Consider the following 27,355-nt stretch of genomic DNA (forward strand, 5'->3'; position numbering starts at 1 on the left):
TATTCATTAACATATCTGTGCCACTGCAGCTGGTTTCTCTTGATACATTTCTGAAAGTAGAATTACTGGATCAAAGGGTAGGAATTTTTTTTTTTTTTTTTTTTTTTTTTTTTGAGACTCAGTCTCACTGTTGTCGGCCCGGGCTGGAGTGCAATGATGCAATCTCGGCTCACTGCAACCTCCGCCTCCGGGTTCCAGCAATTCTCCTACCTCAGCCTCCCGAGTAGCAGAGATTACAGGCGCCCACTACCACATCCGGCTAATTTTTGCATTTTTAGAGTGACGGGGTTTCACTGTGTTGGCCAGGCTGGTCTCGAATTCCTGACCTCAGGTGATCCACCTCCCTTGGCCTCCCAAAGTGCTGGGATTACAGGCATGGGCCACCGCACCCAGCCAGGGTAGGAATATTTTTTAAGACCCCTTTTATGTACTACCAGATTGCACTCCTGAAAATTCTATCAAGTTGCGAGATTTTTGTTCTTTTCAGTTAAGATCATGATATACTGAATTTTCTTCTTCAACATTTTCTTCCATGGAGAAAGACAGTAAAAATACAGAAGATATGTAAATAAATCTAAAAATGAAAGGGAGGGAAGGTGAAGAAGTTTATGTTCAATGATATTTCCATGTTTTTGGTTTGCAAATTTCATTTTTAATGGTTGTTTAATATTCTGTTATATTGAGATAATTAACCATTCCTAAAATGTTATAGATACATTTTTATATTTGTGAATAAAGATTCAATGAACTTGTTTATGCATAAATTTAATCCACAATTCAAGTTATTTTTTAGGTAATATTACATTTCTAAAGAGAAGACACTATGACAAAGATATAGATATTTTCAGTGCCAAATTAATCTGAAATGGTTGTAACAATTTATAGTTCCATTGATAGTGTGTGATATTTTTCCATCTTGACCTTCTTGCCAACATAAAATATTTTTTAAATGTAATTTTATTAGTCTTGTAGATAACTGAATTAAGATGCCACCTACGTTAAATCATATTTTTAAAAATTATCCAAGTGCTGCTTCTAGCTTTTTGGATTAATAGAGTGTTTGGTTATTAGAGTCTGAAGGGGGTTCGGCTTCCTACTCAATGCAGGAATCATTGCTCTTCTTTCAGGTACATCAAATTATTATTTTATGGTATGAAACTTGACCTTTCTAATACTGTGCGGAGCCAATTGCACTTTGTCTTGGAATAAAGGAAATTATTTTTACCATATTTAAAAACTTTTATGTAAACTTGTGGGTACATTTATAATGCTGTCAATTGAAAACAAAACATATATGCCATTTTCATTCTAACACTCTCTGCCTTCTGCTGAACTTAAGAAGCCAGAACTAAGGTATTGTCAAAATTAAGTGGTTTATGTCAAAAATAAATCATTAGAGGTGATATTTTACAGTTATATTATCAAACAAGAAGTGTGACTTTTCTTATCCATTTAATAAAATAGGATGGTCTTACTAAATTCTACCTGATACTATTGTTTTGGTTGGTCTAGATTTGGAAAAAAAAAGAGAGAAGGTTTTGGCAGGGATGAAAAACATAGCAAAGGAGATATTTGCTGTGGCCTGTGCCAAATAAGAAATTCTGATGCTCAAGCTCTTTGCCAGGAGAAAGCATGCTATGTGAAAGAAGACTTGCTGGAAAGAGTGATTTTCTACTACTCTGATGAGAACAGTCTTATTAGTAAAGAAGTGTGTAGGAAAGCCTGGATTGTGGTAGTTTGAATAATGAATGAGAGGTAACGTAAAGATAGTTAATGTAAAGGAGTCTTTCAAAACATTAGTTGAGGAAGGAAAGAAATAGATGCCATCAGACATTGAGAGAGAAGAAGTAATAGGGATTCACAGTCTCAGGTGGCTAGACTAATTCAGGTTTGTAGGCTGTGTTTAAGTAGCCTGAAGCGAGGTAGAAATACAGTGGATTGCAGTGGAGACTGGAAGAGATGCAACCAGAAGTAAATGGTTAGTTTTTGGAAGTTTTCCTCCATTGAGAGATGGTAAAATTACTGAAGATATAAAAGTAAGTCCAAAAATAAAAGGGAGGGAAGGTAAAGCAGTTTATATTCAATGACATTTTTTTCTCTCAGAGTTGACAACTGTGGTTATTTGCAAAAAAAATGTTGTGAGGATAAAGTGGAGTACCTAAAGACAGGTGCCACAACTACGGAGTATGGAAAAGGGAACTTATTGGGGATGAATAAATATTGTTAATTAAAATAATACTCACTGAGGTTAGAAATAAGATATGTGTGTTTTTTATATATATATTTGTATTTATTAATGGTGATACATTTATAAATGTGATTTTTCTCCAGTAGCTCCAGGCAATGTGAAGAAAGTAAACAATTTAATTGAACCTGGGTTGGCAAGGGACACTGTAGAGATGATTAAGGGTGTTTGTTGGAGTATATTCAAAATGATTGACTGTAGTTCTGGCAAATAAGGAAGGAAATGGAGTCATAGGGAGCTATGGAGGGGTAGGAAGCAGTAAATTACAACCAGAGGCCAAAAATCAAATTTAGTAAGGATGGGAGAAATGAAATGATTGATGGCAGTGGTAAGAGGAGAATTTTACAGTTCAGAATTTCAGAGGTGATACAGTCCCAAGTGATAACAATATGCAGAATATATCACAGTGAGTAGGTTGCTGAATTAGATGGAGGTGCAGGAGGTAAAGTTATTTAGAATAGATAATGTCAGGAGTGAACTGTAGTTGAGGATTTCTAAGGAAAGAGTGGCATTTCAACAGGGTTTATGGTTAAAGTGAAGATACATACAGGTGTGTGGTGCTTAATTATGGGGACTATTCTGATAAATGGGTTGGTAGGCAATTTCATCATTGTGCAAACATCACAGAGTGTGTGTGTACAAACTTAAATGGTGTAGCCTACTACACATCTAGGCTATATGGTATATAGCCCGTAGCCCTTATGCTACAAACCTGTACAGTATGTTACTGTACTGTGTATTGTAGGCAGTTATAACACAGTGGTAAGTTTTGTGTATCTAAACATAGAGAAGGTACAGTAAAAACACGGTATTAAAATCTTGTGGGACCACCTTCAAGTATGTCCTGACTGAAACATTGTTAATATGGCACATGACTGTATGTATTTAAGGTTTGTTTTGTTTTTTAAGATAAGATGTAAGGAGGTATCCTGATAGCTGCAGATCAACAGATTGAGGGTTTCAGAGGAAAGTGTTAAAGGAGTTTGGAATAGAAAAGGTCTATCAGGAAAGATAAACCTGAATTTGATGATGATGAGAAAGCAGGATAACAGATTGGAGTGGTTTGCGCTGAGTTATGACTATAGACTGGAGGAATGTAGAGATAGTGAAATGGATGTATGTAGGATATGAGTAAAACAAGCCTGTTTCAAGATTCCATTTAGATTTAGGCATAAAGTTGGAGTTCCCCCTTCGAAACTTTACAGTGTGTATTACATGAACTTTCAAAATTATCTCAAATGACATAAAAAAGTAAAATTGGTCTCATATGTGATTTCTTAAGGAAACAAAGGAAGCTGTAAAAGCCATAAAAGCCTGTATTGAAGTGTTGCATGGAATGTGCTTAATAGTTGTGATTTGAATGAATTCTCTTTTCTCCAAGTACTGGTAGACTTCTGATAGATAAAAGCAAAATAGGTTGTTTTTATTATGTGTTTTATCTTCTTGTTATATTTACCGTTCTTTGAAAATAGTTTAAATCTTTTATCAATTCTAAAGCCATGGAATATTTTAACCATGATTCAAGAAAAGATCTTTTAGGTAATAGGAATAGATATAGGTATAGTACATGTCTACATTTTCTTTCATACCGTCTAATGCACTGACAAATAGATATTGAATGGAACCTAAGAGAATTCTTGGTAGCACCTTGTCCGTTCCTACTTTTTTATTTTTTCTCTCCCTTTTTTCTTATTCTTCCCCTTCCCCAGTCTTTTTCCTGCATTTTGCTTCTCATCTTATTGCTTGTATATGACACCTGCTAAAATTCACAGCTATTGTTTGTTTCCACCAATAACATTAAAAGCTGGAAAAAATTGCTATCCCACCCATTAAAATAATATGCTTTGTAGTTAACTTTTTAAGATATAAATTAAATGAACCATTTATATTTTTGTTTACATACTGCTGGTTAATTAACATTCAGCCCCTTATCATTATGCAAAAGTTTCCATTTAACTGCTAAAATAATTGCTTGTTACATTTCATAAATTGCTTATAACAGTTATTTTATCTCAAACTTCCATTTTATCTCTCAAACTTCCTCCGTATGTGAAAATGCTTTCTATTGACTTGACCTTTAAATTAAATGCTCTATATTTTTGGCAACAATGACATGTAATAACATATTCTTCTTATTTTTTAAAATAGATTTGGACTGAGCAACAAATTTGAATCAGAATTCCCTTCTTCATTAACTGGAAAAGTGAGTGTCTCATTTTTGTACTATTTGTATGCCTCAAAATGACAGTTTTTTTCTGAGAAAATTAGGAAAAAAGTATGCTTATCAGTCATGTTTTTTGACATCAATATTGCATTGTTATTATTTCTTAAAATTTTTCTTTAGGTAGCTCCTGAAGAATTTAAAGCCAGCATTAACAGAGTTAACAGTTGTCTTAAGAAGAACCTTCCCGTTAATGTACGTTGGCTACTTTGTGGCTGCCTTTGTTGCTGCTGCACGTTAGGTTGCAGTATGTGGCCAGTTATTTGCCTCAGTAAAAGGGTAAGTTGAATTATATATTATAATTTAAATTTAGAAGTGGACAAGCAAGTCTTGCATTTATCTAGTTTTTATTTTTATATTGAATGAATCACCTATCCTGAATACAATATGAATCCAGGAGAGGAGTGAGTCAGTAAAGTTACTATATATCCAAGTGCTGTTACTGAATAGCCATCTAAAAATTATATTTGTAATTTTAGGAGCAAGGAGTAGTGTATAGCATTGTCTCTATCTGTACATTGATGGTGGTGTGGTATAGTGATAAGGATGCTGGCTTCAGGTCTACCATTTATCTCTATGACCTTAGGCACATTTCCTAACCTCCTTCAACCCTACTTGACAAAACTGTAAAATGTTCACATGTTCATCTACTACTTGAATAGGATTATTGTAAAGGTATAATGAAAATGTTTGGAAAGCTCTTAGCTGAATAGTTCAAAGGAAGTGGTTAATAAGTATTAATTAATAGTATTCTCACTAATAGTAAGATAGTACCCATACAAGAAATAAAATGGTTACGATGGTGGTTTCTAGTTGGTAAGATTATGGGACATTGTTTTCTTCTTTTTATATTTTACAAGTTTTCTGTAGTGAGCACAAAGTGATTCTGTAATAAAAAAAATAATTTTAAAGACTCATTATTTTGACTACTTATAATAAAAAATTCTGGCCAGGCACAGTGGCTCATGCCTGCAATTTCAACACTTTGAGAGGCCAAGGCAGGTGGATCGCTTGAGGTCAGAAGTTCAGGGCCATTCTGGCCAACATGATAAAACCCTGTCTCTACTAAAAATACAAAAAATTAGGTGTGGTGGCAGGTGCCTGTAATCCCAGTTAGTCAGGAGATTGAGGCAGGAGAATCGCTTGAACCTGGGAGGCAGAGGTTGCAGTGAGCTGAGATCGCGCTGTTGCACTCCAGCCTGGGCAACAGTAGTGAAACTCTGTCTCAAAAAACAAACTAATATAATTTTAAGATATTGGTAGAGATATGACAAATTATTACAGATTGAAGGCATTATATTTTTGTTAAATTTTTAAAAAATGGTATTTATATGTATAAAAATGATTTTTTTTTTATTTTTTAAAAACATGTATTTAAAAAAAATAGAGACAGGGTTTCACTATGTTGCCCAGGCTGGTCTCGAACTTCTGGGCTCGAGCAGTCTGCCCTCCTTGGCATCTCTAAGTGCTGGGATTATAGGCGTGAGCCACTGCACCCAGCCAAAAATGATATTTTGTTAAGATGAAAATGAATGAACAGTTTTATGTGGCTACGTTTTGATAACCAATAAGAGTAGGAAGTATGGATGAGCTAATTCTCTTTGTCCCTTGATTTCTGTTACAAAATAGAAGATACATTCCTACTAAAAGTTTTTAAATTGGTACATTCTATTGATAGGAAGGAGTTAATGCCTTTGTAATAGAATGACTTTTGTGATACTTTACTTCAATATTTCTAATATTCCTTTTTTCTAAAAATGATTATTTTTTTTCATCATTCTCACCAGATTACCTTTATACCACAGAACATTTTTTCGTCTCTGGATCCACAGTTGATTTTGTTGCTCTTGTAGTTTGGATCCCCTCACTCCCTTCCGCTCTGTGGGCATTTCCATTGTTTCAGTCCCTGCTATGTCTCACTTGGTTGGTAATTGCTATCAGGTAACCCAAAAAATCATAAGAGTTTTAATACTGTAGATACCTTTGAGATCTGACTTTTTTGTTTGTGCTTGGTTTTGTTTTGATACCCTTTTTTTAAACCTTTAAATGAGTAGCATAAGATACTGCAGTGTTTGTACAGTGTATTTAGAAAATAAAGGTAAATGAGTTAAACTTTGCATTCTTATCAACTTGAGATCGTTTTTGAAATGCCTTCATTAAATTCCTTATGTGAGATGTAAGATTGACTTTTTTAAGATAATTTGATCTGTAGTTTCTGAAAGTACATTTCTTTTTTTTTTTTTTTTTGAGACGGAGTCTCGCTCTGTCACCCAGACTGGAGTGCAGTGGCCAGATCTCAGCTCACTGCAAGCTCCGCCTCCCGGGTTCACGCCATTCTCCTGCCTCAGCCTCCCGAGTAGCTGGGACTACAGGCGCCGCCACCTCGCCCGGCTAGATTTTGTCTTTTTAGTAGAGACGGGGTTTCACCGTGTTAGCCAGGATGGTCTCGATCTCCTGACCTCGTGATCCGCCCGTCTCGGCCTCCCAAAGTGCTGGGATTACAGGCTTGAGCCACCGCGCCCGGCCCTGAAAGTACATTTCATTTAGCATTGTAGTGTTCAGTCTAAGGTCTCTCTTTGTATTTTATATTACTAGATGGAATATTTATTTGATGTATTTAATTTTATATGGACTACTATCCAGGGAGCATAAACAAACATGACTTGCTTTTTAAAAAAGCCATACATATCTGTGTCTTGGGTGTAAACTGTTATATAACCATGGTAAGAGTGACACTTCATGCATGTGTGAAGGATATTACAGGCCCTGGAGAAAGAGGTGCTTTGTAAGATGGGGGCAAAATAATTTGGATTTTTTTCCTTTTTTTTTTTTAATTATACTTTTAAGTTCTGGGGTGCATGTGCAGAACATGCAGGTTTGTTACATAGGTATACATCTGCCATGGTGGTTTTCTGCACCCATCAGCCCATCATCTACATTAGGCATTTCTCCTAATGCTATCCCGTCCCTACCCCTCAACCCCTGACAGGCCCTGGTGTGTGATGTTCCCCTCTAGAGCAGGGATTTTTAATGTTTTATTTGCCATAAATCCTTTTGATGGTTTAGGGAAGCCTATGAATACTATCCTAGATGCTTTATATATATTTAAAAACATTTAATGTATTCTAAATGTATAAGGTAAAATATATGGGATTAGAAAGGAAACTGATTATATAAAATATAGTTATCAAAATACTAGAAAACTTCAATGTGATTTATAAATATGTTTATTAATGCATACAAAATAAGATAGCAACAGATCCATGGTAATAATATGATAGGAAGAATCTGTGATTTCTTTAAGTGATGAAGGTACAGGTCCTGTTTAGTCTATTGCAGTTAGTTGCATACATTCATGACCTAAGGAAATGTAATGCATTTCAGTTAGTGGTTAAAAAGATGCATTTTCATTTCACTCACTTTCACAGACTCCCAGAATTCTAAGTACTGCATGTTAAGAACCCTCAATTGAGAGGCATGAGATAAAAAATTGCCAGCCTGTGAATTTCTGTTTTTTTTACTTGTGATGTGAAATCCTTTTATATGGTTAGAATGGTCTCCGACTCTAAGACATATCAGGACCAAAGGCATACTTGATACGCAGCTCAGTGTTTTTACTTTCTTGATATTATTCACTGATTTGGAAAACTGCAGTTCTGTCTTACCTTTAAAATCCATCCCCTCACAAGGTCAGGAGATCGAGACCATACTGGCCAACATGGTGAAACCCCATCTCTACTAAAAATATAAAAATTAGCTGGGCATGGTGGCATGTGCCTATAATCCCAGCTACTTGGGAGGCTGAGGCAGGAGAATCGTTTGAACCAGGCAGTTGGAGGTTCCGTCTCAAAAAAAAAAAAAAAAAAAATCTATCCCCAACTTAGTGCCCTCTTTTTATGATCTGTTATTATTCCCGAGACCTTGTTTTTATTCTGTTCTATTATTATTATTGTTATTATTATTATTATTTTTTGAGACGGGAGTTTTACTCTTGTTGTCCAGGCTGGAGTGCAAATGGCATGATCTCCACTCACGGCAACCTCCTCCTCCCAGGTTCAAGCAATTCTCCTGCCTCAGCTTCCTGAGTAGCTGGGATTACAGGTGCCTGCAGCCACACCCAGCTAATTTTTTTTTTTTTTTTTTTGAGACGGAGTTTCACTTTTGTTGCCCAGGCTGGAGTGCAATGGCGTGGTCTCAGCTCACCGTAACCTGCACCTGCCCAGTTCAAGTGATTCTCCTGCCTCAACCTCTGGAGTAGCTGGAATTACAGGCTCCCGATACCACGTCCCGCTCATTTTTGTATTTTTAGTAGAGACAGGGTTTCACCATGTTTGCCAGGCTAGTCTTGAACTCCTGACCTCAGGTGATCTGCCCGCCTCGGCCTCCCAAAGTGCTGGGATTCAGGCATGAGCCCCTGTGCCTGGCTAATTTTTGTATTTTTAGTAGAGATGAGGTTTCACCATTTTGGCCAGGCCGATCTCGAGCTCTTGACCTCTGGTGATCTGCTTGCCCTGGCCTCCCAAAGTGCTGGGATTACAGGCGTGAGCCACTGCGCCCAGCCTATTCTATTATTTTGATTATTTTTTAGAGCTGCCAAATTGCCTTTTTTCTTAACTACCTTTGCCTATTTTTGAAAATGGTTTTTTAATATACAGTAAAATTTTTGTATACAGTTCTATGATTTTCGATAAATGCATAGAGTTTTGTAACCACCACCAGAATGAAGATACATAACAGTTTTCTGTTAAAAACTTACTTGTGCTGTCCCTCTGTAGTTGAACCCTTGTCAACTCTTAAACCCGGCAACCAGTGATCTGTTGTCTATCCCTACAATTTTGTCTTTTCTAGAATATTATATAAATGGAATAAAATAGTATATATAACTTTTTGAGTCTGGCTTCTTTCATGTAGCTTAGTGCATTTGAGATTCATCTATTTTCTTTTATGTATTAATAGTTTATTCTTTTTTATTGTTGAGTAGTATTCCATTGTATGGATGTATCACAGTTTGTTTATCCATTCATCACTTGAAGACATTGAGTTGTTTCCAGTTTTTGAATAAAGCTTGCCATAAACATTCACAGGCATGTTTTTGTGTGAACACAAGTTTTGATTTTTAGGAAGGGGATTGCTGGGTTATATGCTAAGTGAATGTTTAATTTTATAAAAAATTTCCAAACTGTTTTCCAAAGTGGGTGAACCGTTTTGCATTCCAGCCAGCAATGCATGAGAGATCCAATTGCTTAGCATCCTTGCAGGACTTGACATGGTTAGTTTTAGAAATTATGGTCATTCTAATAGATATATAGTAGCATCTCATTGTGGTTTTAATTTGCATTACCATCATGAGTAATGATGTTGAGCACCTTTTCATGTGCTTATTTGCCATTTGTACACCTTCGTTAAAGTGCTCATTGAAATATTTTGCCCATTTAAAATAGTTATTTCTTGTTGAGTTTTGAGAGTTCTTCGTATAATTCTGAAAATAAATCCCCGGCAGATATGTGCAAATATATATTTGCAGTCTGTAGCTGTCTTTTCATTCTCCAACAATGTCTTTGGCAGAACAAAAGTTGTTGCTTTTGACGAATTCATCACTTTTTTAAAAAATACAGATTGTACTTTTAGTGCTGTATCTTAAGAATTTGCCTAAAGCAAGGTCATGAAAATTTTCTCCCATGATCTCTTTACTTTGCTTTTAGGTGTGTGACCCATTTTAACTCAGGTTTTAATATGGGTGTGAGGTATGGGTCAGTTTTTTGGTTTTTTTTTTTTTTTTTGCATGTGACTTTCTAGGTTTTCCAGTACCATTTGTTGAAAAGACTATTCTTTCTCCCTTGAATTGCCATTGTACGTTGTCAAAAATCAGTCAACGATACCTGTGTAGGTCTCTTTCCATACTCTATTCTGCTCTATTGATCTATATGTCTATCTTGATTAAATATCACAATATCTAGTTTACTGCAGCTTTTTTTTTTTTTCTGTTTTAAATAAAAAGGAGACAGGGTCTTGCTGTGTTCCCCAGGTTGGTCTCGAACTCCTGGGCTCAAAACAGTTCTCTCTCATCTCGGCCTCCCAAAGTGCTGGAATTACAGATATGAGCCACTGCGCCCAGCCTACTGTAGCTTTACAGTAAGTCTTGAAATCAGGTAGTTTGAGCCTTTCAAATTTTTTCTTATTTTTCAAGATTGTTTTGGCTATTGTGATTTCTTTACCTTTCTGTATAAATTTTAGAATTAGCTTGTCAAATATCTATAAAAAACACTGGTATTTGATTGGAATTACATTCAATTTACAGATGAATTGGAGAGAATTGACATCTTAACAATATTAAGTCTTCCAAACCAAGAATATGACGTAGTCTCCATGTATTTAGGTCTTTGACTTTTTTTTTGTTGGAGCTTTGTAGCTTTTTGCGTAGCATATAGATTATGCTCATGTTTTATTAGCTTTATACATAAGTATTTCTTTGGGTTTGTTGCTATTGTAAATGGTAATTGTTTTTTTAATTTTGATTTCCAATTGTTCACTACTAGTACATAAAATACAATTGATTTTTGTATATTAACATCATGTCCTTCAACCTTGCCAAACTCACTTACTAAATTCCAGGAACTTTTTTGTGGATTCCTTGAGATTTTCTACAGAGATAACTATGTTGTCAGAAAATAATGACAGTTTTATTCCCAATCTGTGTACTTTTTCTTTTCCTTCCCCTTTTCACAGTGTAGGACTTCTAATAAAATGCTGAATAGGAATGATGAGAACAAACTCCTTGCTTTATTCTTGATTTTCTCTGTTTTTCTGTTTTCACTTCCATTGATTTTTTGTTTTTATTATTTCTTCTTGATTTGGATATAATTTACTCTTGTTTTTTAGTTTCTTAAGGTAGAAGTCATTGACTTGTCGTTTCTTTTTTTCTTATATGAGCATTTAATGCTCTTTCCCTCTAAAGCACTGTTTTGACTATATCCTACACATTTTTATATAGTATTTTTGTTTTCATTTGTTCAAAGTTTTTGTGATTTTCTGTCTGACTGGTGGATTATCAAGAAGTTTGTTTAACCTCCAAATATTTGAAGATTTACCAGAAACTTTTCTGTTACTGATTTCCAATTTAATTTTATTACTGTTAAAGTATATACTTTGTGTATTTCAGTTCTTTTAAATGTGTTAAGTTTTATTTTACGGCCTTGAATACAGTATATTTTGGTAATGGCATGTTCAAAACTTCTATTTATATTTTACTAGCTTTATTGAAGTGCAAGTGACATACAATAAACTGCACATGTTTAATGTATATTATTTGATGAATTTTGTCACATGTATACACTTGTGTGCATCAAGATAGTGAACATATTCATCATTTCCAAAAACTTCCCTGTGCAAGTGCTGATCTGCTTTCTGGCACTATAGATTAGTTTGCATTTTCTAGAATTTTATCTAAATGAAATCATACAATATGTATTCTTTTTTGTCTTCTTGTTTTATTTTTTATTTATTTAATTTTGAGATAGGGTCTCATTCTGTCACTGAGGCTGGAGTTCAGTGGCGTGACCATGGCTTACTACAGCCTTCCCAGACTTCCCAGGCTCCACTCATCCTTCCACCCCAGCCTCCCAAGTAGCTGGGGCCACAGGTGCACATCACCACGCCTGGCTAATTTTTGTATTTTTGGTAGAGACGGGGTTTCGTCTCTCAAACTCCTGAACTCAAGCAATCCACCCACCTCAGCCTCCCAAAGTGCTGGGATTATAGGCATGAGACCCCATGCTTGGCCGGCCCCTTTTTGTCTTTTACTTACTGTGATTTTGAGATTCAACCATGTTGTTGCATCGGTAGTTCATTCCCTTTTATTGCTGAATAATGTTTATTATATGGATATGCCATATTTGTTTATTTACCTGTTGATGGACATTTTGGTCTATATAAATAAAGCTGCTGTGAATATTCTTGTTCAGGTCTTTTTATGGACAGACACTTTTTTTTTTTTTCACTTGAGTAAAAATTACTGAGTGGAATGCCTTGGTCATATGTCATGTGTATGTTTAGCTTTCTTTTTTTTCTTTTTTTTTTTTTTTTTGTGGTGGTGGTGGGACAATCGTGGAAATGCATTTAAGGAACTGAGAAACTGCCAAAAGTGGAGGTACTATTATTTTATGATCTCATGTTATTGTAGGATAGATTCTGTTCTGCTACATCCTTGTCAACACTGAGTACAGTCTTTTAAAGAGTTTAGGTATGTGTCCCCTCTAAATCTCATGTTGAAATATAATCCCCAGTGTTGGAGGTGGGGCCTTGTGGAAGGTGATTGGATCATGGGGGCAATACTTCATGGCTTTGTGCTGAGTTCTCTGAAGATCTGGTTTTTTAAAAGAGCACCTCCCGCAACCCCCTTGCTCCTGCTCTGCCATATGAAATGTCTGCTGCCTTTCATCTTCCACCATGATTATAAGCTCCCTGAGTCCTCTCCAGAAGCTGAGCAGATGCCAGTGCCATGCTGCTTGCATAGCCTGCAGAACTGTGAGCCAATTAAACCTCTTCATTATAAATTACCTAGTCTCAGATATTTCTTTATAGCAATGCAAGAACAGCCTAACGAGAGATTTTAGTACCACTGTCTTGATAACTGGTAGAACTAGTAGACAGAAAATCCCTACAGATATCAGCCAACTTAACCGAATTGACATTTATAAAACACTAACCAACAATAGGTAAATACACATTCTTTTCAAGTACCTACAGATCATTGAGATAGTTCTTATTCAAAGTAATTAAACAAGTCAATAAATTTAAAGGGATTCAAAACATACAAAGTAGGTTATCTGACCACAGTAAAAGTAAATTAAAAATCAGTAAATGAAAAATCACTAGAAAATCCCCAAATATTTGAAAGCTAAATAAAATGCTTCTGAGTAACTCATTGGTCAAAGAAATCAAAAGGGACATTTAAAAGCAGAATGAATTAAATAAAGATTAAAACACAAAATGTCAAAATTTGTGTGATACTCCTACAGCAGTGTTCAAGGAAGGAAATTTATATCACTGAAAGTCTGCACTAGAAAAGAAAGCCTCAAATCCATGACCTCTGTTTTCACCTTAAGAAATCAGAAAAACAAGAGGAAATTAAATCCAAAGTAAGGAGAGGGGAAAAAAAATAATAATGGTCAGACTGAAACCTATGAAATATAAAGCATAAAATCAATAGAAACAATCAGTGAAACCAAAAACTGATCTTTGAGAAGAACAAAAAAATTAATAAATCTCTAGCCAGAGTGGGGAAAAGAGAAAGAAGAGAAATTAACAATTTCAGGAATGAAACAGGTGACGAGACTAAGAGGTTTTAAAGATAGTAAAAGAATGATTAATGAATACTATAAACTGTATGCCTATAATTCAGCACCTTAAAGTGGACAAATTCCTTGAAAAAGAGAAACTATAAAGCTTAACCAAGATAAAATAGATGACTTGAAAAGTCCCATATCAATTAAGTAAATTGAATTTGTAATTTAAAAACTTCCAGCAAAGAAAATTCCAGGCCCAGATACCTTTACTGGTATATTCTTACAAAATTTAGGGAAGAAATAATGCCTATTCTACACAAACTCTTCTAGAAAATCAAGAGAAAAGAACCCTTCCCAGCTCACTTTATGAGGCCATCATTACTCTGAGGCCAAAACCAGACAGAGATATTATAAAAGAAAAGACAGAAAAATGTTGCTCATAACATAGATATAAAATTTCTAAACAGACTTTTAGCTTATCAAGTCCAACAAAAACATGAAAAGAAAAACACACATGGCCATGTACATTGTCCTTCCCAGGAAGGTAAGTAAGGTTGGTGTAACAACCAAAAATGCAATGAATGTAACTCAACATATTTCTAAACTAAAAAGAAAAACCACACAACAATCTCTAAAGTGGCAGTAAAGGCATTTGACAAAATCCAGCATCTATACTTGATTAACAGTCTCACAACCTAATAGAATAAAACTTCCTCAAGCTGATAAAGGACATCTACAGAAACCGTACAATTAACATGACACTTAATAATGAAAGTCTGAATGCATTTCTTCTAAAATCAAGAACGAACCAAGAGGATGTTCTCACTACTACTAATCAATGTTATTCTGGAGATTCTAGCCAGGGCAGTAAGGCAAGAAAAAGCAACAAGTATAGTAATAATACTGTCTTGATGGGCAGATGACATGTTTGTCTATCAAGAAAATTCAATAGAATCTTTAAAGAAACTCCTAGAACTAACAGGTGAGTTTAGCAAAGCTATACCCTATCAACAAAAAATAAAAAAATTAAAATGAAAAAATACAATTTTAAAATAGCATAAAAATACTAAGTACTTACAGAGAAAGCTGAAAAAAATATATAAGACACATACACTAAAATCTACAAAATATCACTTAGAAAAAAACTTAAAAGACTTAAGTAAATGGGGGAAAATATTGGTTCATGTGTCAGAAGAGAAATTTTTTGTTTGTTTTGAGACGAAGTTTCGCTCTCGTTGCCAAGCTGGACTGGATTGGTACGATCTTGGCTCACCACGACCTCTGCCTCCCAGGTTCCAGCGATTCTCCTGCCTTAGCCTCCGAGTAGCTAAGATTACAGGCATGCACCACCATGCCTGGCTAATTTTATGTTTCTAGTAGAGACAGGGTTTCTCAGTGTTGGTCAGGTTGATCTCGAACTCCCGACCTGAGGTGATTGGTCCGCCTCAGCCTCCCAAAGTGTTGGGATTATAGGCATGAGCCACCGTGTCTGGTGAGGAAATACTTTTAAGTGGCCAATTTCTCCAGACTGATCCATAGATGCAGTGCAATCCAAAGTAAATTCCCAACAGGACTTTTTTTTTGTAGAAATTGACAGGCTGATTCTAAAATTCATATGGAATACAGACAACCTACAAAAGCAAAACAACTCTGAAAAGGGAATACAAAGTTGGAGAACCAACACTACCCAATTTCAAGACATAATTATAAAGCTACAATACTCAAAAGTAGTGTGGTACTCGCATCAAGATAGACAAACAGATAAACAGAAGAAACAGAGCCAAAAAATAGACCCCTTTATGAACTGATTTCCCCCAAAGATAGAAAGGCAATTCAGTAAAGAAAGAACAGTCTTTTAAAGTGATATAATTGGTAAAATTAAATACCTATACATTTTTAAAAAATCCTTCAATCTATACATTAAACCGTATTTTAATAGAAAGTTTAACTCAAAATGTAAAATCTAAACCTATAGAACTCTAGAAGAAAACATAGGAGAAAAATTCTTGTGACCTAGGCTTAGGAAGAATTACTAGGTATAACATTAATGGCACAATCCGTAAAAGAACACCAGACAATGGACTCCATAAAAATTAAAAATTTCTATTTTTGAAAACTATTGGAGGATTTAAAGACAAACTACTGACTGGGAGAAATCTTTGCAAAGCAGATATTTTTATCCAGAATATATAAGGAATTCTCAAAACTCAACAATAAGAAAACAATTCAAAAAACATTGAGCAAAAATTTAGAACAGACACCTCACCAAAAAAGATACATAAATGAAAAATTAGCATCTTTTCAGATGCTCAACATCACTAATCATTAGGAAAAATGCAGATTAAAACCATAATGATAACATTACATACCTATTAGAAGGACTGAAATTAAAAAGACTATGTAAGTCTTCCATTGCTATAAGGAAATACTTGAGACTACAATTTATAATGAAGAGGTTTAATTGGCTCACGGTTCTGCAGACTGTACAAGAAACATGGCACTGCCATCTGCTCAGCTTGTGGGGAGGACTCAAGAGAGCTTATAGTCACGGTGGAAGATGAAAGGGAGCGGGCATCTCATATGGCAGGGCAGGAGCAAGGGGGTTGGGGGAGGTGCCACACTCTTTTAAAAAAACATCTCCAGAGAACTCAGCACAAAGCCATGAAGTATCTGCCCCCATGATCCAATCACCTTCCACCAGGCCCCACCTCCAACACTGGGGATTACATTTCAACATGAGATTTAGAGGGGACACATACTTAAACTCTTTAAAAGAATACTCAGTGTTGACAAGGATGTAGCAGAACAGAGTCTATCCTACAGTAGTGTGAGATCATAAAATAATAGTACTTCCACTTTTGGCAGTTTCTCAGTTCCTTAAATGCATTTCCATGGATTGACTATAATTGTGGGTTTGTGTATTTATTCATGCAGCTTATGCTGTATGTATTTTGGTGTTCTATAATTAGGTATATAAATTTTCAGGATTTTTGTGATTGACCTCTTTATCATTATAAAATTGACCTGTATTTTTCTCTGAAATTTACTTTGTCTAATATTCATAGTCATTCCATTTCTTTTGATTGATGTTAGCATGGTATATATTTTTCCATCCTTAAACTTTTTTAGCTCATTTGTACCTTTTATTTAAAGTTTATTTCTTATAGGCAGTGTTGGGTCTTGCTTTTTTATTCAATCTGACAATCTCTGCCTTTTAATTAGGGATTTTGACCCATTTACATTGCTTATGATCATCATTATGGCTAGGTTCATCTTTCATTTTGCTGTTTTTTCCATCAGATTTTTAATTTACATTTTTTTCTCATTTTTTGCCTTATTTTTGCTTTTCTTTTTTCTTTTCCTTTCCTTTCCTTTCTTTTCCTTTTCCTTTTCTTTTCTTTTCTCTTTTCTTTTCTTTTCTTTTCTTTCTTTCCTTTCTTTCTTTTCTTTTCTCTTTTCTTTTCTTTTCTCTTTTCTTTTCCTTTTCTTTTCCTTTCCTTTTCTTTTCTTTTCTTCTTTTTTCTTTTCTTTCTTTTTTGAAACAGAGTCTTACTCTGTCTACCAGACTGGAATGCAGTGGCTCAGTCTCAGCTCACTGTAACTTCCACCTCCTGGATTCGGGAGATTCTTTTGCCTCAGCCTCCTGCGTAGCTGGGACTACAAGTATACGCTACCATGCCTGGCTAATTTTTGTGTTTTTGGTAGAGACGGGTATGCCACGTTGGTCAGGCTGGTCTCGAACTCCTGGCTTCAAGTGATCCATTTGCCCCGTTCTCCCAAAGTGCTGGGATTACGGCGGGAGCCACCACACCCAGCCTCATTTTTTGCCTTCTTATTTATTTATTTATTTATTTATTTATTTATTTATTTATTTATTTATTTATTTTAGACAGAGTCTCACTCTGTCACCCAGGCTGGAGTGAAGTGGCTCAATTTTGACTCACCGCAACCTCTGCCTCCCAGGTTCAAGTGATTCTCCTGTCTCAGCCTCCCAAAGTGCTGGGATTACAGGTATGAGCCACCGTGCCCGGCCTGCCTCCTTGTTTTTGAAAATAATGATTAGTAAGGTAACATTCATGTAACATAGCCATTTAAAAGTAAGCAATTCAGTGATGTTTAGTATATTCACAGTATTGTGCAACTCCCACCTCTATCTAGTTTCAAAACATTTTCATCACTCCACAAAGGAATCACACCCTTACCCATCAAGCAGTTTCTCCCCATTATCCCTTCCCTGTTGCCCCAGGCAACCACGATCTGTGTTCTATCTCTATGGATTTATTGATTCTGGATATTTCATATAAATGGATCATACAATATATGACCTTTTGTGTCTAGCTTCTTTCACTTAGCATAATTTTTTGCAAGTTTGTCTACATTGTAGCATGTATCAGTACTTCATTTTTATGGGTTAATATTCCATTGTATGTATATCTCACAATTTGTTTATTTATTCATCCATTGATGGGCATTTAGGCTGTTTCCATTAGCAGTTGTTGCTCTTAACATGGATATGCATGTATTTGTTTGAGTACTTGTTTTCAGTTCTTTTGTGTATATACCTAGAAATATGGTAATTCTGGTTTTCACTTCTTGAGGATGCCAGAATAGTGTCCTCGTGAAGTAAGACCCTCTTGGGTATTCTGAATTATAGCATTTTCTAGTCTTGCTGGTGGAAAGAGGCACTATGCTGGATTTTTTGTATTTTGTGTTTTTTATTTTTTGTAGAGATGGGGTCTTACTATGTTGCCCAGGCTGGTCTTGAACTCCTAGGCTCAAGCAATCTTCCCACCTCAGCCTCCCAAAGTGCTGAGATTATAGGCATGAGCCACCATGCCTTGCCTTACATAGGATCTTATCTGCCTCTAATAGTTTCTTTACTTGCTTAGTACTCACCTTAATATTCAGTAAGGACTATCTGCAGATCCTGGAGTTCGTTCTCTGTTCAGCACTCTCCTCTGGTACTGTGCTCTGTGACTTCTAGCTGCCCCGGTCTTCCTATTCTTTCACTTCTGTCTTTTTAACTTAGGGAGTCCCTAGGCTTTGCCTGGTTTCTCCATCCATTCACTGTGGCCTGGAAGCTCTAAGTCAGTGAGTTTGGGAAATTGTAGGGCTTGTCCAATTGTTTCTGTTTTCTCAGGGATGACTGTCTTTCATTTTCCATGTCCTGAAAACTATTTCAGATGTTTTGTTTTTTTTTTTTGATTGTTTCAGATTAGAAGGTAAATCTGGTGTCCATTGCTACATCTTGGCTGAAAATGGAAGTCTAAAGATCCTCTTTTTATAGAGATGCTCTTGACATATAAGTACCATGTTAGGTGCCAGGGATAGTATAAGTCTATACTAAGGCTGGGCGCAGTAGCTCATGCCAGCAGTCAGCACTTTGGGAGGCCGAGGTGGGTGGATCATGAGGTCAGGAGTTCGAGACCAGCCTGGCAAACATGGTGAAACCCCGTCTTTACTAAAAATACAAAAACCAGCCAGGTGTGGTGGTGCGTGCTTATAATCCCAGCTACTCAGGAGGCTGAGGCAGGAGAATCTCTTGAACCCGGGACGCAGAGGTTGTGGTGAGCTGAGATCATGCCACTGCACTCCAGCATGGGTGACAGAGTGAGAGTCCATCTCAATAAATAAATAAATAAATAAGTAAATAAATAAAATTCTCCTCAAAGAGCATATAGTCTGTTTGGAGAGCTGGCTACAGGGTAAGCTTGTAGGCACTTTTCTTGTTTTTCATGAAGTAGCTCTGATAGCAGAAGACAATAAAAATGTATCCTTAGGGTCTGGAAATATGAAGTAGCCACCAGCAGCCACAAAATATATTTGAAATCTCATATATTAAACATTAATTTGAATTTTACATTCTATTACCTGGTATGTATTTGTTTTAATAGGCTATTTAAAATGACTTAACATTGAGTAAACTGATAATCTAGGAAGATAAGCATATTCGTCCTATGAAATTGCTAGGTTTGGCTACCATTTCTTTATGCTGCCAGTGTGCTATTCTCTGGATTTCGTTTGTTAATTAATTCAGTGAATATTCCTGAAGCAGCACTGTGGGCTTGGTACTGTTTCAGATGCCTAGGTTAAATGGTTTCTCTTGTGGACTTAAACGATAGACAAAAGCAGGAAAATAAATTCAAGATAGTTTCAGAGAGTAATCAATGCTTAGAAGTCAGTAAAACAGGAAACTTTGATCTTTTAGTAGGTTTCTTTGTAAGAGCCTGAGAAACTTAACAAGTGAATAAAATGCTTCAGCTTTATTAAATAGATTTTATGACATTTTCTTTGCAAAGCTTATTTTTGTTATACTTTGCTTCTTGGCTGTACCAGAATTATAGTATTATAGCTTAGAAAATTCATATTCAGGTAAATGGATATCACATATTGTATGTGCCTTCAGTCTGCTCACTTTTTGAAGAAATGTTTCATAATTTTACGATATACTGTGCCGTAGTATGTTTTTGTTTTGGTTTGTCTTCCATCCTAAGCAACTGTTAGTTTCAGTCTTCAGGCTTCTAAGATTTTGCACATATATTTTCTATCGCAACTTTAATGACTTTATAGACTTTGTTTATATATGCTTTCAGCCCTCCTCATGTCTGAATAAAGAACCCTAAGTTTTAGACTGTTTATACACCAACTTCTTAACCTTGTTAGTTGTCTTACCTCCTTTATAAAAATGCTTTACTCTTTTAGATATGCTAACCGGAATATGCCACTTTCTAAAAGTGGTCTCTATACGGATTTGTTAAAAATATTGCGTATTTTCATTTCCTTTGTGCTTTTATTTATATTTAAAATTATATCAGGAAATCATTCATTTAGGAATAGGGAAGTGGCCTGTAACATGTGGTGGCTAGAACTTACATTTTGGTGCTAGAACTAGCTGCTTTGGACTGTGACACTTATCAATCCACTCACTCTAAACCCTTCCTTGTAGTGTTGTTTTAAGAATTACAGCAAGTGGGCCGAGCCCTGTGGCTCACTCCTGTAATCCCAGCACTTTTGGGAGGCTGAGGCAAGTGGATTGTGTGAGGCCAGGCGTTCAAGACCAGCCTGGCCAACATGGTGAAACCCTGTGTCTACTAAAAATACAAAAATTAGCTCGGCATGGTGGTGTGTGCTTGTAATCCCAGCTACTCAGGAGGCTGAGACAGCAGAATCACTTGCACCCAGGAGGCGGAGGTTGCAGTGAGCCGAGATGGCACCACTGTACTCCAGCCTGAAGCAACATAATGAGACTCTGTGTGTGTGTGTGTGTGTGTGTGAGAGAGAGACACACAAAAGTAAGTACATGTAGGCTACTTAATATATAGTATTTTGCCTATAGCAGGTGCTTAGTTCAATGTAGTTGCTGTTATTATCATTTTAGTATTATTATTCCCAGTGTTTGTCTTCTTAACTACTGTATCCCCAGTGCTCTCACAGTGCCTAGCATCTACTTGGTGATCAATAAATACTTGTTGAATGAATGTATTCATCTGGCCTTTAAAATCCTGGCATTAGCAAGATCATAATGTTTCATAAGATATGGTACTTACTAATCAGAAGAAGATTCCCTGATAAATAGAAGCGTCTTGCCTTTTAGAATAAGTAATAGGAGCTCCTACTGCTGTAGGAGCAGTGTGATACAGTATAAAGGATAGTAAACCAATGTTTGCAGTTGGGTGACCTTGAGAGAGTCGCTGAAAGCCTCTCTCAGCGTTAGGTTTTTTTTTTTCCCCTTTCCTTTTAATCTGAGCAAAGGACAGGCCAGCTAATTTCTCAGATACTTTCCAGTTCCAAAAATCTGTAGTCCTCTTGAAAATTGAGCTTTGTAGGTCTATAAACTATTTCTATAACCATGCTTTAAAAAGAAGCCAGGAGTGGTGCATGCACCTATAATCCCAGCTACACAAGAGGCTGAGGCAGGAGAATTGCTTTAACCCAGGAGGCGGAGGTAGAGGTTGCAGTGAGCCAAGGTTGCACCACCGCACTCCAGCCTAGGTGACAGAGTGAGACTTCATCTCAAAAAAAAAAAAAAATTCTCAATGTTGATTTTTATTTTAAAGCTTAAGAATTAGGCCAGGCGCGGTGGCTCAAGCCTGTAATCCCAGCACTTTGGGAGGCCGAGACGGGCGGATCATGAGGTCAGGAGATCGAGACCATCCTGGCTAACACAGTGAAACCCCGTCTCGACTAAAAACTACAAAAAACTAGCCGGACGAGGTGGCGGCGCCTGTAGTCCCAGCTACTCGGGAGGCTGAGGCAGGAGAATGGCGTGAACCCGGGAGGCGGAGCTTGCAGTGAGCTGAGATCCAGCCACAGCACTCCAGCCTGGGTGACAGAGCGAGACTCTGTCTCAAAAAAAAAAAAAAAAAAAAAAAAGCTTAAGAATTAGCATTTTAGGCCAGGTGTGGTGGCTCACGCCTGTAATCCCAGCACTTTGGGAGACTGAGGCAGACTGATTACCTGAGGTCAGGAGTTTGAGACTAGCCTGGTCAACGTGGTGAAACCCCACCTCTACTCAAAATACAAAATTAGCCAGGCGTAGTGGTGCATGCCTGTAGTCCCAGCTACTTGGGAGGCTGAGGCAGGAGAATCACTTGAACCTGGGAGGCAGAGATTACAGTGAGCTGAGATCGTGCCATTGTACTTCAGCCTGGGCAACAAGAGCAAAACTTCGTCTCAAAAAAAAAAAAAAAAGGAATTAGCATTTTAGTAAATATAAACATATGTGTGTATATATATTTTATATAGATTTATAAATTTATATATTTTATATATTTTATTTATATATATATATATTTTTTTTTTTCTTTTGAGGTAGAGGCTCTCTTGCCCAGAGTGGAGTGCAGTGGCATGATCATGGCTCACTGCAGCCTGGATCTCCTGGGCTCAAGTGATCCTCCCACCTCACCCTTCCAAGTAGCCGGGACTACAGGCACACACCACCATGCCTGGCCAATTTAAAACAAAACATTTTTGTAGAAATGAGGTCTCTCTGTGTTACCCCAGCTGGTCTTTAACTCCTGGGTTCAAGCAGTCCTCCAGCCTCGGCCTCCCAAAGTGCTGGGATTACAGGCATGAGCCACTGCACCTGACCATCATTGTAATAAATATTTTAATATAGGTTTCTTAGGTTTTTACTTTTCTGAATTTTTTAAAAGATAATTGCTATTTAGTTTTTGAAATGTTGGCTAAGATGCCTATATTTCTCTCATGTCAAGTATTTTGTATGCATACAAATAAATGGTAATACAGTTTACTATGTTTTTTTTAGTTGAGATTCTAGTTATGTTTCTTCTGAGTATCTTTACTCTCAAGTTCAAGTTTAGTTATCCAATAATTGTGACTTACTCTGGCTAGGGGTATAGTAGTGTTGAGAATTTAAATGGGAGAAGTGAATAGTAAAGTTTTGTTTTAAGTTAGAATGCAACTTTGTAAGACTTAAAGAAATTCAAAGTGAACCTGGGGGAATCATAAGCAGAAAGCTAAGAATATTGGTATGTGGGAGGAATATAAAATATCCTTACTCAGTTATACCGATGTATTAAAAGTTATCCAAAACTTTCAGAACTGATTTACTCTGTGTTTGGGATTGACCATTTATAGTCAGTAACTCTGAGTCATAAAATGAGAAAGGAATTGAACATTTGGATGAAGAATCAGATAAAGAAAAATACCTCTAACATACATCATATTACAGATATTGAAACAAGGCAGAACAAATTCGAAACTATATTGAAATTCTAGTGAAGTGGGAATCCCGAAGAATTTCTAGAGAACAAGGAATGATGGATGAAATGTAGTCTTATAACTGCTATTATTATTGATTGAAGATGTGGAAAATCAATGACTTTTTTTTTAGAATGCTATCCAATTTGCCTTATTTTGGTAAATATAACAGATATTCATGTGGTCAATAATGGTCTTAATCTTCATTACCCTATATTTCTTGACTTTCATATGATTTTATTACAGAGGTTTTTCAGGAACCTGATCTTTCTTGTGCAGGGGATATTTGTACTGTTCTAATGTACAGATAGACCTAGCAATATAAAATACAACTTGGAGAAATTTCTGTCGAGTAAATTTAGAGAAACAAACTTGAGTTATGGTTTGTATTAAATTAGAAACATCTTATTTTTACATATAATAAAAACTTTCACATCATATTTGATGTTTGACTTTTTTTTTTTCTTTAAGACGGAGTCTCGCTCTGTCACCAGGCTGGAGTGCGGTGGCACGATGTTGGCTCCTGCAGTCTCCACCTCCCCGGTTCTAGTGATTGTCCTGCCTCAGCCTCCGGAGTAGCTGGGGCTACAGGTGTGCACCACCATGCCTGGCTAATTTTTTGTATTTTAGTAGAGACTGGGTTTCACCATGTTGGCCAGGATGGTCTTAATCTCCTGATCTCATGATCTGCCTGCCTCGGCCTCCCAAAGTGCTGGGATTACAGGTGTGAGCCACTGTGCCCAGTCGATGTTTGACTTTTACATCTACTTAAATGTAATTTAAGACAGAAACACTTAGTTTATAATACCAGTTACTCCAAATTGCTAAATTCCTGATATTTAACTTGAAAGATTTTGCTATAAAATGGAAAATGTATGTTGATATGCAATGAAATAATAGACCACAAGGAAAAAATAAAGAGAAAGATAATTATTGTATACTGGCTATTAGCAAGGCACATTATATACATTCTCTTTTAATTTAATCTTCATAACACCCTGTGTGAAAAATATGGTAATATCAGTAGGTTATTGAGTCCTTACTTACTGTTTACCAGGGATGGAGTTTATCAGTTTATGTGTACTGTATTCTTACAAAATTAGAAAAGCAGATATTCAGATTATTTTAAGGATGAGAAAACTGAGGCTCAGAAGTCAAGTAACCTATTTGAGATCCCCAGTTTATAAAGTTAAGCCAAACTAGAATTCCAATCATTGGGCTCAAAATCTCATGCTTTTCCCACTATTTTAAAGAACTACAAAAATCAAGCTATTTTTTATTAAAATTTGACATTATACCTAGCAGCAGAGAGATAGGTTTTAGAGCTTTGGAAGGAATTTAAAAGATTTCATGAGTTAGGAAATTCAGGCCTATGGGCTGAATTAGGTTATAATTTACCTGATTTGTCCACTTGATTGATAAATGGTAACACTATCCAAGCATTATTATATCAACTTTTGCAGTACTTTAGTTTTTCAGAGGATTTATCTTTGTATTTTTTCCTAATATTTAAATAACTTTGTATTTCTTGAAGACACAGACAGTAAAGGAAAGAAGCTATAAAGCAGGTAAAGTGGGTATAGGAGAAAAAAATATACATTTTAAGTAGATTTTATACAAAGTTATAGTTGGACAACCAAGAGTTGATATATTGCTTTTGCTTCTGTTTTGCTTTTATAAAAACAAATGAAAATCAACATCTTGTCTTTGAAAAGTTATTTATTAGGTTCCTACTCCCTAGCAAATAAGTTTACATGACTTCTGGTAAAGTTATTTTTCTTCTAGTGTTAGATCCTTTCTTGAAATTTGTGTATTTACTTTTAGAGAGATTGGGAATGACATGTAATGAGATAATGCAGTGAAGGTGGGACGGGAACTCTGAATGAAAGAACTGGGTTTTCTGTATCTAGCCCTAGGCATTTAATTTGTGGTTTCTTGCCCCTTCACTATCTTCCCTATTATAAGATACAGAATAATGAAATAGGTTTGACCTTTTTGAAATCTTATTTCTGTCCCTTTACAAAAGGGATCCTACATAAAAGATTTCTCATAACTGGAGGAATACATTTACTACCGTTCCATTTCAAAGAATGCTTTGGCTTTGAAACTTAAATTCTTAGATAAATTACTGCCATTATTATGAACACCAGTGAAAATTTGTTTTTAATTAAAATTAAACCGTGTTACTAAGTTTTCATCATAAAAGAGGATACTCATAAAAGTGTAAACTTTGAGCCTTAAAAATGCAGAGGTAGCACTGTAAAGATATGCTAGAATCCTTAGAAAATGTGTTTTGTCATCAGCTGGCTGACATTCATTTCTCTGTAAATATTTAGAGCATAGTATTGGTGTCGTGGTTTATGCAAAGATTTGCACCTATCTTCTTCTGTGACCTGAGTTTTTAATATGAGATACTGTATTTTTCAATTCTAGGGTGTCCATTTGCTGTTTTTTAAAATAGATTCCAGTTCTCTTTTGAAATTCTTCATTTTTTTCATCCAGCTTTCTACTTTCTTTTCTTGAACACATTAATCATAGTTTTAGAGTAACTTGAATATGAAGGCCAATAGCCTTGTTAGTGGCTTAGATAATTTGCATGTCATAGATATGTTATTTGTCTGAGGATAATATCTGTAAAAAAGTACTGACTTATAAAACTTTTTCTTTACAAAGTCAGGATTGGCCTTGAAATTAAGAACAAAATATAATTGAAGTGAAACCATTAAGATTTTAAAAAGAAGGGAAGAAGGGTAGATTCAGTGAAGTGACTGCATTAGTCAAGAAGAGAAAGGCATAAAAGTAGACAAGAAAGAGAAGTAAACAGATTAAAATGATACTTAAAAGACAAAAACTGTCAGAATTTGGTGTACTAGGAAATAAAAAAGGTGAAGGGCAGAGGAGGAGGTATATAAAGAATTATCATCTCTATTTTCCAGCTTTGTTTAGTAGATGTATACTAGGGCCATTCCCTTATTCGTCTCAGGATAATATCTGTAAAATATCCATAACATATCTGTAAAAAAGAAAAGTTCTTGATAAAAATGCTTTTTTTTTTTTTTTTTGAGACAGAGTCTCATTCTGTCACCCAGGCTGGAGTGCAGTGACACACTCTCGGCTCACTGCAGCCTCCACCTCCCGGGTTCAAGCAGTTTTCCTACCTCAGTCTCCCAAGTAGCTGGGGCTACAGGTGCACACCACCACACCTGGCTAATTTTTGTATTTTTAGTAGAGATGAGGTTTCACCACGTTGGCCAGGCTGGTCTCAAACTCCTGACCTCAAGGGATCCAGCCATCCACCTCTGCCTCCCAAAGTGTTGTGATTACAGGTGTGAGCCAAGGTGCTTGGCCTACAAAAATTTTTTTTTGCGACAGTATTATAATAGTTCTGTAGCATGATGAAAAGAACAGGAAATTGTAGGCCATTTAATCCTGGTTTCAAATCTCAGCTCCACCATTTCCTAGTACAGATTTACATTTCTTCACCTCTGTAAGCTTTAGTTTTTATATGTAAAAAGAAAGTAGTCCAATCCGCCATATAGGCTTGTTGTGCAGATTAAATAAGGTAATAAAAGCAAGACACTTAACATGGGGTCAGACCCAAAGTGAGGATCCACAAATGCTGGTTCCTTATCTCTTCTTGTTTCTCCAGTTGTCTGTTATCATCCATCAGCAGGTGATTTTCTTTTACTCCTTTCTTCTTGCTTTTAAAATAAGTCCTTTTTTTTTTTTGACAGGGTCTTACTCTGTTGCCCAGGGTGGAGTGCAGTCACACGCTCACTGCTGCCTTGACCTCCCAGGCTCAAGTGATCCTCCCACCTCAGCTTCCCAAGTAGCTAGGACCACATGTGTGCACCATCACACGTGGCTGATTTTTGTAGAGAT

The 27,355-nt window shown here is 36.1% G+C and overlaps 1 protein-coding gene across 1 annotated transcript in view; it reads left to right on the forward strand.

The window, feature by feature from the left end:
* CHIC2 (cysteine rich hydrophobic domain 2) overlaps positions 1-27,355 on the forward strand; it is a 56,488-nt gene that overhangs the window by 11,018 nt on the left and 18,115 nt on the right. Inside the window, exons 2-3 of the mRNA XM_010358988.2 lie at positions 4,394-4,448; positions 4,590-4,745. Coding sequence (XP_010357290.1) covers positions 4,394-4,448; positions 4,590-4,745 — 211 coding nt within the window. The remainder of the gene's footprint in view (positions 1-4,393; positions 4,449-4,589; positions 4,746-27,355) is intronic.

Source organism: Rhinopithecus roxellana, chromosome 2 (assembly GCF_007565055.1).
Source record: "Rhinopithecus roxellana isolate Shanxi Qingling chromosome 2, ASM756505v1, whole genome shotgun sequence".
Lineage (NCBI taxonomy): Eukaryota > Metazoa > Chordata > Mammalia > Primates > Cercopithecidae > Rhinopithecus > Rhinopithecus roxellana.